The following is a 14,193-nucleotide window of genomic DNA, read 5'->3' on the forward strand; positions in this document are numbered from 1 at the left end:
ATAAATAGGTACCACTCTGGTGGGAAGGTAAACGGCGTTTCTGTGCGCTCCTCTGGTTCGCCAGAAGCGGCTTAGTCATGCTGGCCACATGACCCGGAAGCTGTACACCGGCTCCCTCGGCCAATAAAGTGAGATGAGCGCCGCAACCCCAGAGTCGGTCACGACTGGACCTAACGGTCAGGGGTCCCTTTACCTTTACCTTTTAAAGTTTTTATGCTCAGGCTGCGATCCCTGTGCTAAACCGTAGCTCCTTCCAACAGCCTGACAGGAACACTGCTATACAGCATTGACAAAAAGTTTGGGAGAGTGGGTGTGTCACAAAGAAACACATTTAATTTGGAACATTGCCATGGTACCCTAGTGCAGTGTTTTTCAACCACTGTTCCGCGGCACACTAGTGTGCCGCGAGATGTTGCCTGGTGTGCCGTGGGAAAAATGGAAAAATTCGAAAGATTTAAAAATAAAGTATTTTATAATTTTTCATATTTCTATTTACTTACTATTTCATAATAAAGTAATTATAAAATACTATCTTTGTGTTTATTGGATTCCTATTCAAGAGAATTACTTTATATATAGTCAATATAGGCACAGAGTTAAATTTTTTAACATTTTCCTAATGGTGGTGTGCCTCGTGATTTTTTTCATGAAACAAGTGTGCCTTTGCCAAAAAAAGGTTGAAAAACACTGCCCTAGTGCTATAGTGCAACAAAAGCAAAATAACAGTAACAATCAGAATATCTGAGGTACAAAAAAAAAAAAAAGGATTTCAGCAGGAAGCTGTGGGCTGCGCAGCAATTGTTAATGAAGCAGCATGGCCATCCTTAAACTTTTACAGGCACAAATAGCATTGGATGCAGGAGTGCATTTAAGCACCCTGGTACCTGCAAGTCAAGAGCACAAATCATCATGAATGCACAATAAAAAGGACATTCAGAGCGCCGCCCCTCCCCCCCGTTCCTTGTTATTCTTCTCTCTCCCAGTTGAATGGTTTTGATTGCCTTTCCCTATTTTCCCAATACAGTGGTACCTCAGGTTACATACGCTTCAGGTTACATACGCTTCAGGTTACAGACTCCGCTAACCCAGAAATAGTGCTTCAGGTTAAGAACTTTGCTTCAGGATGAGAACAGAAATCGTGCTCCGGCGGCGTGGCAGCAGCAGCAGGAGGCCCCATTAGCTAAAGTGGTGCTTCAGGTTAAGAACAGTTTCAGGTTAAGAAAGGACCTCCAGAACGAATTAAGTACTTAACCTGAGGTACTACTGTACACAGCTTCTCCTCAGGTCACAAAATTTACGTATATTTGGGAAAAGATGCTCCCCTACCCAAATCCCATATACCGTATTTTTTGCTCTATAAGACTCACATTTTCCCTCCTAAAAAGTAAGGGGAAATGTGTGTGCGTCTTATGGAGCGAATGCAGGCTGTGCAGCTATCCCAGAAGCCAGAACGGCAAGAGGGATTGCTGCTTTCACTGCGCCGCAATCCCTCTTGCTGTTCTGGCTTCTGAGATTCAGAATATTTTTTTTCTTGTTTTCCTCCTCCAAAAACTAGGTGCGTCTTGTGGTCTGGTGCGTCTTATAGAGCGAAAAATACGGTAACTGCTGTCTCTTTAGGCAAGAACTCCAAAAACCTCTGGAAGTTCAGCAAAGCATAATATCCCGCACAAAACACCCCATACCACACATGTAATTCAGTATGGCCCTTCCCCTCTGGAGACTTATGGCTATATGTTTTTTAAAAAAACGCATATTCCTTACTCCCAAAGAAATTCCAGAAGGATGTATACAATTTAGCAACTTCTAACAGTTACAGCCGGAGATTATACAGGACTCTCACATACCCCCACACACCAGCACCTGGTGAAGAAGACCTCTTTATTTCAGCTGGCATTTCAAGTAAAGACGCCTCGCCCCAACATACACACCAAGTTTATAGTTAATTTTATCTAGTTTTATTTGTTTATTTCATAAAATTTATAAACCGCTTGTTTGCAAGAAACCTCAATGCGGTTAACAAAATGATTAGAGGAAAAGATAATTTTGTCTCTGTTCTGTTGCCTTCTTGCACACCAGTTAGAGACTATGGGTTGCCATATGTCCTCTTTATCCAGGACAGGTCATTTCATGAGAGTCGTCATAGCAATCCATAGTTAAAAGTAGAGGTCGGCAAATGTGTCCTCTTTTTTGCTCTCTAAAATACGGCAACCCTACAAGTAGTATATAAATGAAATAATAATAAACTAACAATACTGTGCTTCCATCTGGATAGCCACATACTATTGTAAATGGGTCGCTGAGATATCACAAAAGTGTAGTAGACATCAGAGTTTGTTTGTTTTTTAATAACTGGATTTCCCCTAGAAATGGTAAATCTTGATTAAATGATGATGATGATGACATTGTCTTGGCACTGCAGAAACATGAATGCATGAGGAGTACAGATCTATTATGCAGCCAGGAAGAAGCAACACCTGTTTTCAGTTTATAGTCTAGAAATGTCCTGAATCCATCTCAACTGGGAAATGGAAAGTGAATTCCAGTTTCAGGTTCCTCGACTCTTTTGCCACCACAGCAAACCCACCATCAGCTGGTCCTTACAGAATTAATTCTTCCCAGGCCTTTCACTTACCTTTGAGAAACAGAAAGCACTGGTGCAGATCCAAGGAACTGGTGGTATCAAAGTTGCGCTCAGCTCCAAAGGTTGTTGCCGTTGTTGCAATAATCCACACAAGAGAGGTTTCTCTGGAAAGGGCACCAACAGCTGGCAACTATTTATAATCTTCTGGCGACTGAAACCTGGGCAGGCCCCAACTTATTTTCTCCCTAGATGGTCAGACCTGGATCTAACTAGTGTTTTTTTAATCACACCAGTCACATGAACCCTTCTTCCCATGATGGGCAAGTCCAACAGCTCCGTACCGTTCTAAAGGAAAAAATTGCCCATAGAGGGAAATGACAAATAAGTGTTTAGAAGAAAACTGCTTCTGTGAGGAAGTAGGCTTAAGGGCGGCAGTTGTACATGAAGCAAGCTTGCAACATGCTCAAACAAAACAATGCTAGAGGGACAGTGGAGCTGCTCTGTTGCAACAAAAACAATAAAAGGGTCTCTCCAGGTGGTTGTTTATTGTGCATGCAGTCCACATGGCATCAGCAGCATGAAAATGCCCGCTTATTTTGCCCACCACCACCAAGAGACGCAGATTTGCACTGGGAGGTGGGTCCAATCATGTTAAAAACTACATCCTTGACCACCAGGGATGGGCTATCAGTGGGTCACATGACATAGGAGGTGCCCAATAGGAGCTGATTACCTGCCTGGTATGTGAAATTGCCACTAATGCCCCAGCCAAAGCTGCCTTTCTTCACACTGCAATTAACAAGAATGCACATATGTTATTGAAAGGAAGCCTGTACAAGCACACACAGTAGTACCTCGGGTTATAGACGCTTCAGGTTAGAGACTCCGCTAACCCAGAAATAGTACCTCGGGTTAAGAACTTTGCTTCAGGATGAGAACAGAAATTGTGCTCCGGCGGCGTGGCAGCAGGAGGCTCCATTAGCTAAAGTGGTACCTCAGGTTAAGAACAGTTTCAGGTTAAGAACATACCTCCAGAACGAATTAAGTTCTTAACCCAAGGTGCTGCTGTATATAAGATCCGTATAAAAAAATCTGTCTTGTGGGACATCTTCAGGAGAAGAAAAGGCTAAGGAGTAAACCCTATACAAATCCAGAGTGGAGTCCCTAAAATGGTTGGATGGTGCATTGCACACCTCCTTCTGGCAACTCCTGCAACCAAGCTGGTGCCAGATGTATTGCTCTATTTTCCTTTGGACCACATCAGTGGGGCCGAGGGGGGGGGTTCTTGTCGTCTGGGTAGCCAGGACCTCCTTACACACTGCCCAGACTTGTGCCCTGGGGAGGTCACTTCAGTGCTGCTAACACCACAAAAACAATGTGGGAAGCAGCAGGCACTGTGATTTGCCACCCCGGGAGGTGCACTCCATTGTCTCTTGAGACAGATGGATACCAGCAACAATATATATACAGTGATACCTCGGGTAACAGACGCTTCAGGTTACGCGTTTTCGGTTTGTGCACTGCGCCGAACCCAGAAGTACCGGAGTGGGCTACTTCTGGGTTTCGGCGCTCGCGCATGCAAAGAAGCGCTAAATCACAACCCACGCATGCGCAGACGTGGCGCTGCAGATTGCAAACGTGCCTCCTGCACGGATCACGTTCGCAACCCGAGGTTCCACTGTACATGGCTCAATTCAGAGCCCTCAAAATAAATCATTTTTTAAAAAGTGCTCTCATTATCACCCACCCATTTCCAAATTAATCTGGACAGAGTTTGGCCAGCACTACGTGCATCACCTTCACAGTCTATAGACAAATGTTTATCTATGGCGGGTCACTGCAGTCTGCGCCCTCTGTGCAGCTCAGCTTCAGATGTGCCTGGTTGGTGTGTGTCCCATGTAAAGGTATACTTGCTGAACTAAGAGGGTGGAAAGCTTTGAAGTGGATGCACCCAGGATGTCAGGGAAGACCTCTATGGAAATATCTCACAGGGGAAGAATGACACATGAAAAAACCAAGAAAAGTCAATGCACTGCTATAGTGCTCCATGAGAAGCGGGTGGCGCTTTGGTCTAAACCACTGAGCCTCTTGGGCTTGCTGATCAGAAGGTCGATGGTTTGAATCTCTGTGACAGAGTGAGCTCCCATTGGTCTGTCCCAACTCCTGCCAACCTAGTAGTTCGAAAGCATGTCAGTGCAAGTAGATAAGTAGGTACCACTGCAGCGGGAAGGTAAACAGTGTTTCCATCACTCTGATTTCTGTCATGGCGTCCTGTTGTGCCAGAAGCGGTTTAGTCATGCTGGCCACATGACCCAGAAAGCTGTCTGTGGACAAACGCCTGCTCCCTCAGCCTGAAGTGAGATGAGCGCCACAACCCCATGGTCACCTTTGACAGGACTTAACTGTCCAGGGGTCCTTTACTCTTACCCTTTTTAGTGCTCCATATTTCAGCTCCAGATTAATGTATCATTATATGGGTCAACCATTCTCGACTGACTTACAAAAGTCAGGTGGTTCCACCAAGAACAACAAAATTCCCTTTATAGTTATATACAGTGTGTGTGTGTGTGTGTGTATGTGTGTGTGTGTGTGTGTGTGTGTGTGTGCGCACACACACACACACACACACAAAACTCACCACACTGAAACAGCTGAAGTGTATAAATCACATTGCGATTTTCAAGGAGTGGAGGAAGAGGAAGGTTCATTTTTGGCACCACTGGGGAAATGTTGCAACTCACTCTTGTGTTCCAGCTACGTCACGCCAGCCACACAACTCTCTGTTTGGATCAGCTGTCTTGAGAGCAAGTCTGGTGTGGTGATTCTACTTTCACATTTCAGGCACTTCATATAGTGTTAGAACTCCTACAGAGTTCACACCAGTGCTAACAAGCGAACTACCACATGCTGATGTATCATCAACAGCAGCTGGCCTAGTGCCACTTATAAAGCCACCATGACAGCTGTCAATCACTGAAGAGCTCAGAGCGCTATTTTTTTTTTAATTATTGCATTAATAAATTATTATTGCAGATTGAGTGCCTGAATGCTATAGCAAGAATTTTAAAGTGATGGCCTAGCAGGGTGGGGCAATATTTGTACTCAAAGATATTTTGCTGCCTGAGACAGAGCAGCATATGTTGCCCCCCACCCCCACAGGTCAGTGTGTAAAGTACCCAAGGCTGGCCACATTTTGTGGGGAACTGAGGCAGAAAAACCAACAAGCCTCTCTTCTCCTCTAACATAAAAATGGTAACCATAATAAATTAACTAATAATTTGTGAAGCCATTTGTGAAATCAGCTGCCTCACTCTACCTAATGGGAGAACCAACCTCAGTCGAGGGGGGATGGCATAAATTGTTGTTGAATTCCTTGTTGAGCATAAAGACACCCCCCCTTTTTTTACATGGTAACAGACAGAATAACATAGCCATGGCTACACATGTCTCTTTCATTTTACAGGGGAGGACAAGAAGAAAAACGACCATTTGATGTTAGAAGGATGCTGGAAAGAAGCTATATGGCTTTAGCAGAAATGTTATAAAGAATTAAGTAAAAATAGATTGTTAACAGGTCAAAGTCTAAAATTTAAGGTTAAATTGCGTTAGATAAATTATGGAACAAAATTTGAGAAAGAGGGAAAGGACTTGCTGAAACAATTAATTGAATTAGAATACAAAAAAGGGAGGTGTGAGGAAGTCAAGGAAACAAGTAAATGAAAGATAAAGATATGAAAATACTGGATGGGTTTTTTTTAATAAATGTTTTTGTTTTTTCTTTTGTATTGTTTTGCTGTACTGTTGTTTTTTATTGTATTTTCTTTTATTTTTGAAGTATTGTAACTTTTTATTGTTTGTTTTTCTTGTTTCTGTAATTGTTAAACTTTAATAAATATCATTTAAAAAAAAGAAGAAGAAGAAAAACGACCATTTGAAAACCGTATGAAAGCACAAAGTACCTTGTCCTCCCCTTTCCTTTCCCTGCTGTTGTGAGGAATCCCAAGCTTCAGGAAAAACATTCAGATACAGTGGTACCTCTAGTTACGAACTTAATTCGTTCCGGAGGTCCGTTCTTAACCTGAAACTGTTCTTAACTAGAGGCGTGCTTTCGCTAATGGGGCCTCTTGCTGCCGCTGCACCACTGGTACACAATTTCCGTTCTCATCCTGAGGAAAAGTTCTCAACTCGAGGTAACTCTTCCAGGTTAGTGGAGTTTGTAACCTGAAACGTTTGTAACCTGAGGTGTTTGTAACTCGAGGTACCACTGTACCTTCAAAGAGCCAAGCTCAGTCCCTTTGGCAGCTGATTGATTGCAGCACATTGTCATATGTCGGTCCAGGAGCGCCTCTTTATTAACGCCAATATTCCAGATTAAGGAGGAACCAACCACACATCATGCCGGAGACGGAGGCTCATCCACGACTAGTTTCATTCTCATGCTTTATCCTGGACTTGCACTTCTCTACAAAAATTGCCACAGTATCCACAGAGAGGGCAGGTATGCGCTGCAGACCTTTCTCTGAGTCTTTCTAGACCATTAATGACACATGTATGGCCCTCTAAATGTTGCTGTGCTCCAACTCCCATCATTCCTGACCAGTAACTATATTGGCTGGGGCGAATTGGAGTTGGGGTCTAGTAGGGAGAAAGAGCCTTGCTCAGGGAAAATCCTTTTTTGAAAAAAGGATAGGGCATGGATTCAAACAGTGGAAGAGTCACTACAGTATTGGTTAAATAAACAATAGGTGGGGATTTCAAACTGCCATGGGTGGGTAGGAGTGGAATTAGTGCATGATGTTCAGTATGTTTGCTGGGCTGATATTACCTGGATGTATTTGTGGTATTGATAAAGTCTAGTCTAGGGAAGATGAGTGCTGCCTCCACTCCCCTAAAGAAGTTGGGCCATTCTTATCTTTCAACATATTTCCCCATCTGATAATTTAAGCACTCCTATATTAACAGTACACCTTGCATCACACGTGATTATTATTGAGCAACTGAACTGCTGCCTAAAGAGAGTGGGTGTGCCCTAGTTCTCCTCCCACTCCAAATTTGTCAGCTTTAAATAAATCTTGAAGTTGCGTAAGAATTGTCCATCTAGCAGCCACAATCACGCCTCCCTTGTATCAGCGTAACTTGCAGTTTCCATGTTCTTTCCCAGTGTGACTCTTGCACTCTCATTAGCAAATGTACAGGTTTACATGACTGTGGAAAATACGGTCAGGCAACTTTAACTCTTTGAACCACAATGACTGAGCAAGTGAGTTGCCTCAGTTTCCACTTCAGTACTCTATTGCTTTTTGAAACATAACATTCTCGCACACACTTGGAAGCACGGCACATTGAAGAGGAAACATTTGCTCCTCTTTAATACAGTGGTGCCCCGCAAGACGAATGCCTCGCAAGACGGAAAACCCGCTAGACGAAAGGGTTTTCCGTTTTGGAGGTGCTTCGCAAAACGAATTTCCTATGGGCTTGCTTCGCAAGACGAAAATGTCTTGCGAGTTCCTGCAGGGTTTTTTTCCTCCCCCCCCCTTCCCAAGCCACTAAGCCGCTTATCAGCTGATCCGCTAAGCCGCTTAACAGCTGATCCGCTAAGCAGCTGATCGCTAAGCCGCTTAACAGCTGATCTGCCAAGCCGCTTAACAGCTGATCCGCTAAGCCGTTTATCAGCTGACCCGCTAAGCCCGCTAAGCCGCTAATAGCGCTAAGCCGCTAATGGGCTTGCTTCGCAAGACGAAAAAACCACAAGACGAAGAGACTCGCGGAACGGATACTTTTCGTCTTGCGAGGCACCACTGTATAGGTACAACTTTGACCCTTATTACACAATATGTGCAGATTTCCAGATGTTTTACAACTAGTCACAATCTCAGGTTCCTCATCTGTTAAATGAGGCAAATGTTTTATAGCATGTCTTTTAAACATTTAGGGTTGTTTTCAACTAGTTTCTTCGGAGCAGACGCAATGAAATTAATGAACCTAAGTTGATAATGATAATTACTTGAAATGGGTCTACTCTGAGGAAACAATAGTCGACAACCCTTAGTTCAGGCTTCCTCAACCTCGGCCCTCCAGATGTTTTTGGCCTACAACTCTGATCCCTAGCTAGCAGGCCCTGTGGTCAGGGATGATGGGAATTGTAGTCTCAAAACATCTGGAGGGCCGATGTTGAGGAAACCTGCCTTAGTTCCTTAACAAATGCTACATAATATGTCCACAGGCTCAATGGCCAAGCATGTTTTGCATGCATAAGGTTCCAAACAGGATTAGAAATTACCCTTGTCTACAAATCCTTGATAGTCATTGCCCGACAATATAGGCAATACCAAGCTAGGACTAATGACTGACTCAATCTAAGGGAACTGAGAACAGGCAGGGGAGGCTTTGCCAGCTTCTAACAGCAGCACTGAGCGGTGTCCCCTTCCTCTCAACCCCACTATACATGTCTACAATTTTTGAACAACATTTATAACCTAGGTAACTGTCTTGCCAAAGGGAAGGTGGTTCATTTAAAATGAGACTCAGAAGTAATACAAAACACACAAGTGGCTGAGATTAAAGGTTTTATTCTAAAACAGCAAGCAGTGTATACATACCAAGCAAGCACTTAAATCTGCCACCTGGAAGCCCTCAAGAAGCACGAAGAGACTCCCCCAGATAGCCTCAGATTGCATGGCCTTCTGGCCCATTAGTCTGTGAAAAGCTTCAAAGCAACTCTGCCCAAACCGTCTGATGTTATAGATAGCCACCCCCTCCCAATGCCTCACTTTCTCAAAACAATGTACAACATCAAAGAAGATACCCAGCATTATCACCCACAACTTATGAGGCAGCTGTGTGCGTGGGGGGGTGTGTGTGTGATTCACCTCCTCCCAACGTTCTAAAGACATCTAAGACTGTTCTCACACCATCAGAAAACTTAACAAGAGCAGGGGAGGGGGAAGGAACAGAGGCAGGAAGGGCTCCATGTCAGATAACTAACTCCTCGATATGATTTGTCTTCCGGATGCATTTCCCCTACAGTAACTAAATGTAAACATTGGGGCTTCAGTTCCTAAACACTCCTGCAACAGGAAGTGCCACAAGTGTTAGGACATCTGTTGTCAGAATGGTTGCTTCTCTAAATCCTCCACTTTCTAATGCAGTGTATTAATCTTTGATATAAAAGAAGTCCTACCGAAAAGAAACGGGGTAGAGGCAATAATCATATTGAAACAAACATTTGATAGCATATGCCCACCCTTGGCATCACACATTTATTTACTAGAAAGTCAGCAGGCAGACACACAGAGTTAGGTCCTTGTCTGTGAAAATTTGCCTTCACAGAAAACACATTTCCCCTTTTGTATCCCAGGAGAACTTATTCCCTTCTAAAAATCAACAGGCTAAGAATTAGTGAAAAGGTCTGCTTTATTTCCAGGATCAAAATATTACAGTAGGAAGGGCATTTACACATATTTATAAAAATGCAGCAATTGTATATATATATTTATATATATATGTATATCAGAGGTTGCCTTGAGTTTGGTCCTTCCCATCACAGCAAGCTGAAATCTTCTCTTCTCCCCACCCATCTTAGAATTCTCATAATTACAAAGGAAACAGCTTCTACTGAAAATGTAGCAGATCAGTTTTACATAGCTTAAGCTATAAAGGTTTAAGATCGCAACCCAACATTAAAAAGTCAACCAAATGTCTTGAAGGGTACCATAACTTTGATTATAACAGTATCCAAACCATATGCTCCCAGCTTAAATAGTTTGTAATTTAACACCTCAAACCCCCCCCCCCCCCAATAACCTGTCATTCTATTTTTAATTTCAGAATTCTTTTTGGAATTTGCCTTTCAGTATTATTCCTGTAGCATTATTAGTGTTAACGTGGTACATCTATATACATTTTGGAAGATTTCCATGTGCTATGCTTGCCACTAAAAACTAGCTTCACAATCCTTGTTTACCTGTGTTGCATCAAAGACCTCTCTCTAAAATCCAGGTTTCAGGAATGATTTGATAGTGTTGCAGTGGGGGGGGGGGTGGAGTGGAGAGAAAAGGGTATCAAAAGCCTCCTACGTACACATTTGCTTCTTCATCATAAGCTTCCATAGCAAAGCAAATCCACCAAAGGAACTGAATATGAACCTAGGGCCCTGAAATGAACTAAAGCACAGTCTTGCTAACATTGAAACATTAGAAAAGCTATTCAGGTTAACACAGTGAGGATTATCTTGTTAATAAATCTGCAGGCACCTGGAGGTAATCAAAAACTAGGTTCAAATGCACAGCACAGCTTAAACAATTTGAGTCCAAATATCTTCTTGAAAAGTACATGCTGAAATACAAGGCCTGTAAGAGCACACTATTAAGAACAGTACAGTTTAAAGTTTCAAATTGGTACGCCTTTTTATTTATATGCTGCTTTTCTGCTCTCAAGGCACTTTTTACAGGAACACTGGTGTCAAGACCTTCTCACCCCAATACATTGCATATCTTAGAACAATTCTGTATCACATGCCTGTTAAGCTGCTGAACTGCTTTAAGGATACAGTAAAACATAGGAAAGATTAAAAACCAATTCATCTGAAATACCTAGTATGTAGAAAAGGCATTTTAAACCATCAGTAAGTTGCCTAAATGGTGCCTCAGAAACTCAATCTCTCCACCCCCATGCCCCATTCTGTCTCTCTTTAGAGCTTGATATGTGGAATAAGGACAGCGAGAGTTTGCACAAATTGTCTATTCCCTAGATCTTACAATCCATTCAGTAGGATATGATCATTCAGAAACCATGCAAGTCACTTGTGTACTTTGAAAGATGCTGCATAAGAAGTAAACTGACGAAAGATGCCTAGCTTAATGACTAACAATGACTAAAACCAAAAGGACGCCTACCTAACCCATTTCAAAGCATTTGTAAAAGCCATCTAAAAGCAGTGGATTGTAACCAATGGCTTAGCAGACAGGGCTTCTGCTAGCTCAAGTCTAGCTACCCAGTTTTCATCAATTCCTTTACATACTGCAGGCCCCACTCTGTTCTGGAGGGTTCCCCAACCCCATAAGCAGCATCTGGGGAGACTTAGAAGGGTAGGGGCCATCAGTGAAAATCAGGTGCCCCAACTTCCACAAGTGGAAGCACTTCTGCTAAAGCAAAGCCACCACTGGATACAAGCCAGCTTTAAATTCAATCTTCTGAGGAAAGGGCCAACCTACTGCTGGTGAAGAGTGGGAAATGCACATAAGGCTCCTTATGCTTGGTGTACTTAGAATGAATGCAACGGTTATGGTCAGTAAGCAGTGAAAGGCTTGCACTAACCAATGCCTAAAAGGTTTAGCTGGGGAATAAATAAGTTGGTGTTGACTATGGGACGGGGGGTGAGGACAAAGTAATACTATTACAACTTGGCAGAATTTTATCCAACCAAGTCATACTCAGAGTAGAATCACTGAAATTAATGAACCTAAGTTAGCCATGTCTATTAATGTCAATGCATCTACTCTAACATTGGACACAATCCATTGGACCTATTATGAGTATGACACCCAATGGATTCAGTTCTCTTTCCATAATTGCACTTTGCGATCTAACCAAAGCAGTAGAGTGCAAACAGCATCTTCTCCTCGGAGTAACATGCACCTTACAAATATATAGGGTGAGTGTGTGAGTCTCTGTTTTACAAACTAGTAACTAACCAGGCAATTATTTGACTTTACACTTTTAGTTTTAACAGGTAATTTTGCCTTTCATCCTTCGCTAAGATCATCAACTATGCAAATCAAATGCATGCTGGCACTGGTGTTTTTTTAAAAAGAAGCTTTGGGGGTTTGTCAAAAGCTAGATTTCTTAACCAGCACTCAAGTATGACTCCGTTAATGTACTTTATTTGTGAATTTACACACTGCCAACAGTGTGGTTCTTTAATTATGGCCTTTGTGGTCAAATATCCACCAACACCTTAGAGAAGCAAGGGGTTAATTTTTTTCCGCTGTACAATGTAGTATAAGCATTTTAATCTGCAAGAATGATCCTTGTGGGACCTTATCAAGTGTGTGGCAACAATATAACCATCTTTTGAACTGGGGTTCGATTACAGCAAGTTTTACCAAGCGGAGGAAGCCACACCATACCTACCGTAATTAAATGGACAATTACAACAAATAGTGGCAAGTAGCTGTCTGAACAACTTGAGCTTCAAGAACACCAATATTACTGCTTGAAACTATCTTATTTTATGTTGTTAGCATCTTAATTTAACTAAGCGTTTTTAAATTAACAGAAGAGCACAAGAGAAAGGCTTTCCTTAGAGCCGAGTACCTGTACAAATACACTGAAGCCCAGTGTTGACAGAATTCCAGAAAGGTACAGTTAATGAAAACAGCTTTTGAGTTATGACAGAAGAGGTTTAATAAGTTTTACATTCATGGTCAGTACCTTGCCATATTCCACTGATGGTAAAATCCTGACAGAAGATGAGAATCAATCCCGCATTCCCCCAGTTTTAATTGTGACAAGAAGAAGCCCTGAAGCTATAGACCAAGCACAGAGGGTTAGGAGCACAACGGTTAGATTATACTAGACCTACTGACTACATCACCTTCTTTTAAAGCAACTCATCCCATCTGCAACAAAAGGAACACATACAAATAAACTCAAACATATGTTCTAAGGTGGTTCATTTTGCGCCTTTCTGGGAACTGTGCTTGTGATGACTCCCAAAGGGCTACAATGGGCAATGGATCTTCAGCTGTTTCCATTTTTTTCTCCACATGTGGACAAGACTTTTGACATAAGCATCTGGGCATGTGCTAACTGCGTTGAAAGCCTGTGTGCATGCCAACCTGTGGCAAGTCAGTTGTGTGCACTTGCCACCGCACGAAATATTTGGTTTTCAGCATATGTTGGTACCCCAGGGGGGAAAAACTTGTTTGTCATTGCATGCTGAAAACCTAATCCTGCACATGGCAGTGGGGACTAAAAGCTTTCTCAATGCAGTCAGCACATGCTGAAATGTTTCTCTAAAGAAACCCACAATATTTGGTCATGTGACCGGTTGAAAATAAAATATATTAAAGAAAATCGATTTCTTTTTTTCTGAGGGGAATGAGAAACTTTTCTTATTCTGGCTGTTCAGTGCCCCCAGCATGCTTGATATACAGACAGCGCTTCTGATTTTGATACAGCAAACATGCCTTCCTCCAGCGTCAAAGCCAAGCAAACCTATCCTGTTGTTTCCATATGGTTCATTTGCTAAGAGTAGCATGAAAGGAGGGAGAGAAAAGAGAAGCCAGCAAACTGCTGCCTGATTTCAGCTCTGTAATCCCATGGAGCCAACTGCACACTGGTGAGTTAATATTGTAGGCAAAGATAACATGGGTGGGTAAGGCTGGGAGTACTAATTCCTTTCCTGCACGAAGACAGTCTCTTGAGGACAAAGACCAGCCTCCTGTAATGTGATGTCATAGTCCAGATGGGAAAGTTTCCTTCGAGGAAAGTTGGTGAGGAGTTCAAAACGTTCATTGGGGTATCCTTTCGACTGCACATGGTTGATGAGAGCCTGGAGAGAAAGCAGAGACCAGTGTCTTAATGATGCAGCACCAAAATACAACAGGGTG

The 14,193-nt window shown here is 42.6% G+C and overlaps 1 protein-coding gene across 4 annotated transcripts in view; it reads right to left on the minus strand.

The window, feature by feature from the left end:
* Window positions 1–9,976: 9,976 nt before the first annotated feature.
* The window catches only part of UBXN7 (UBX domain protein 7), a 28,861-nt gene continuing 24,644 nt past the window's right edge, over window positions 9,977–14,193 (minus strand). For all 4 annotated transcript variants that reach the window (XM_028730942.2, XM_028730941.2, XM_028730944.2 and 1 more), the window contains one exon: window positions 9,977–14,135. In XM_028730942.2, coding sequence (XP_028586775.2) covers window positions 13,974–14,135 — 162 coding nt within the window. In that variant the 3' untranslated portion in view covers window positions 9,977–13,973. The remainder of the gene's footprint in view (window positions 14,136–14,193) is intronic.

This window comes from Podarcis muralis, chromosome 6 (genome assembly GCF_964188315.1).
Source record: "Podarcis muralis chromosome 6, rPodMur119.hap1.1, whole genome shotgun sequence".
NCBI lineage: Eukaryota > Metazoa > Chordata > Lepidosauria > Squamata > Lacertidae > Podarcis > Podarcis muralis.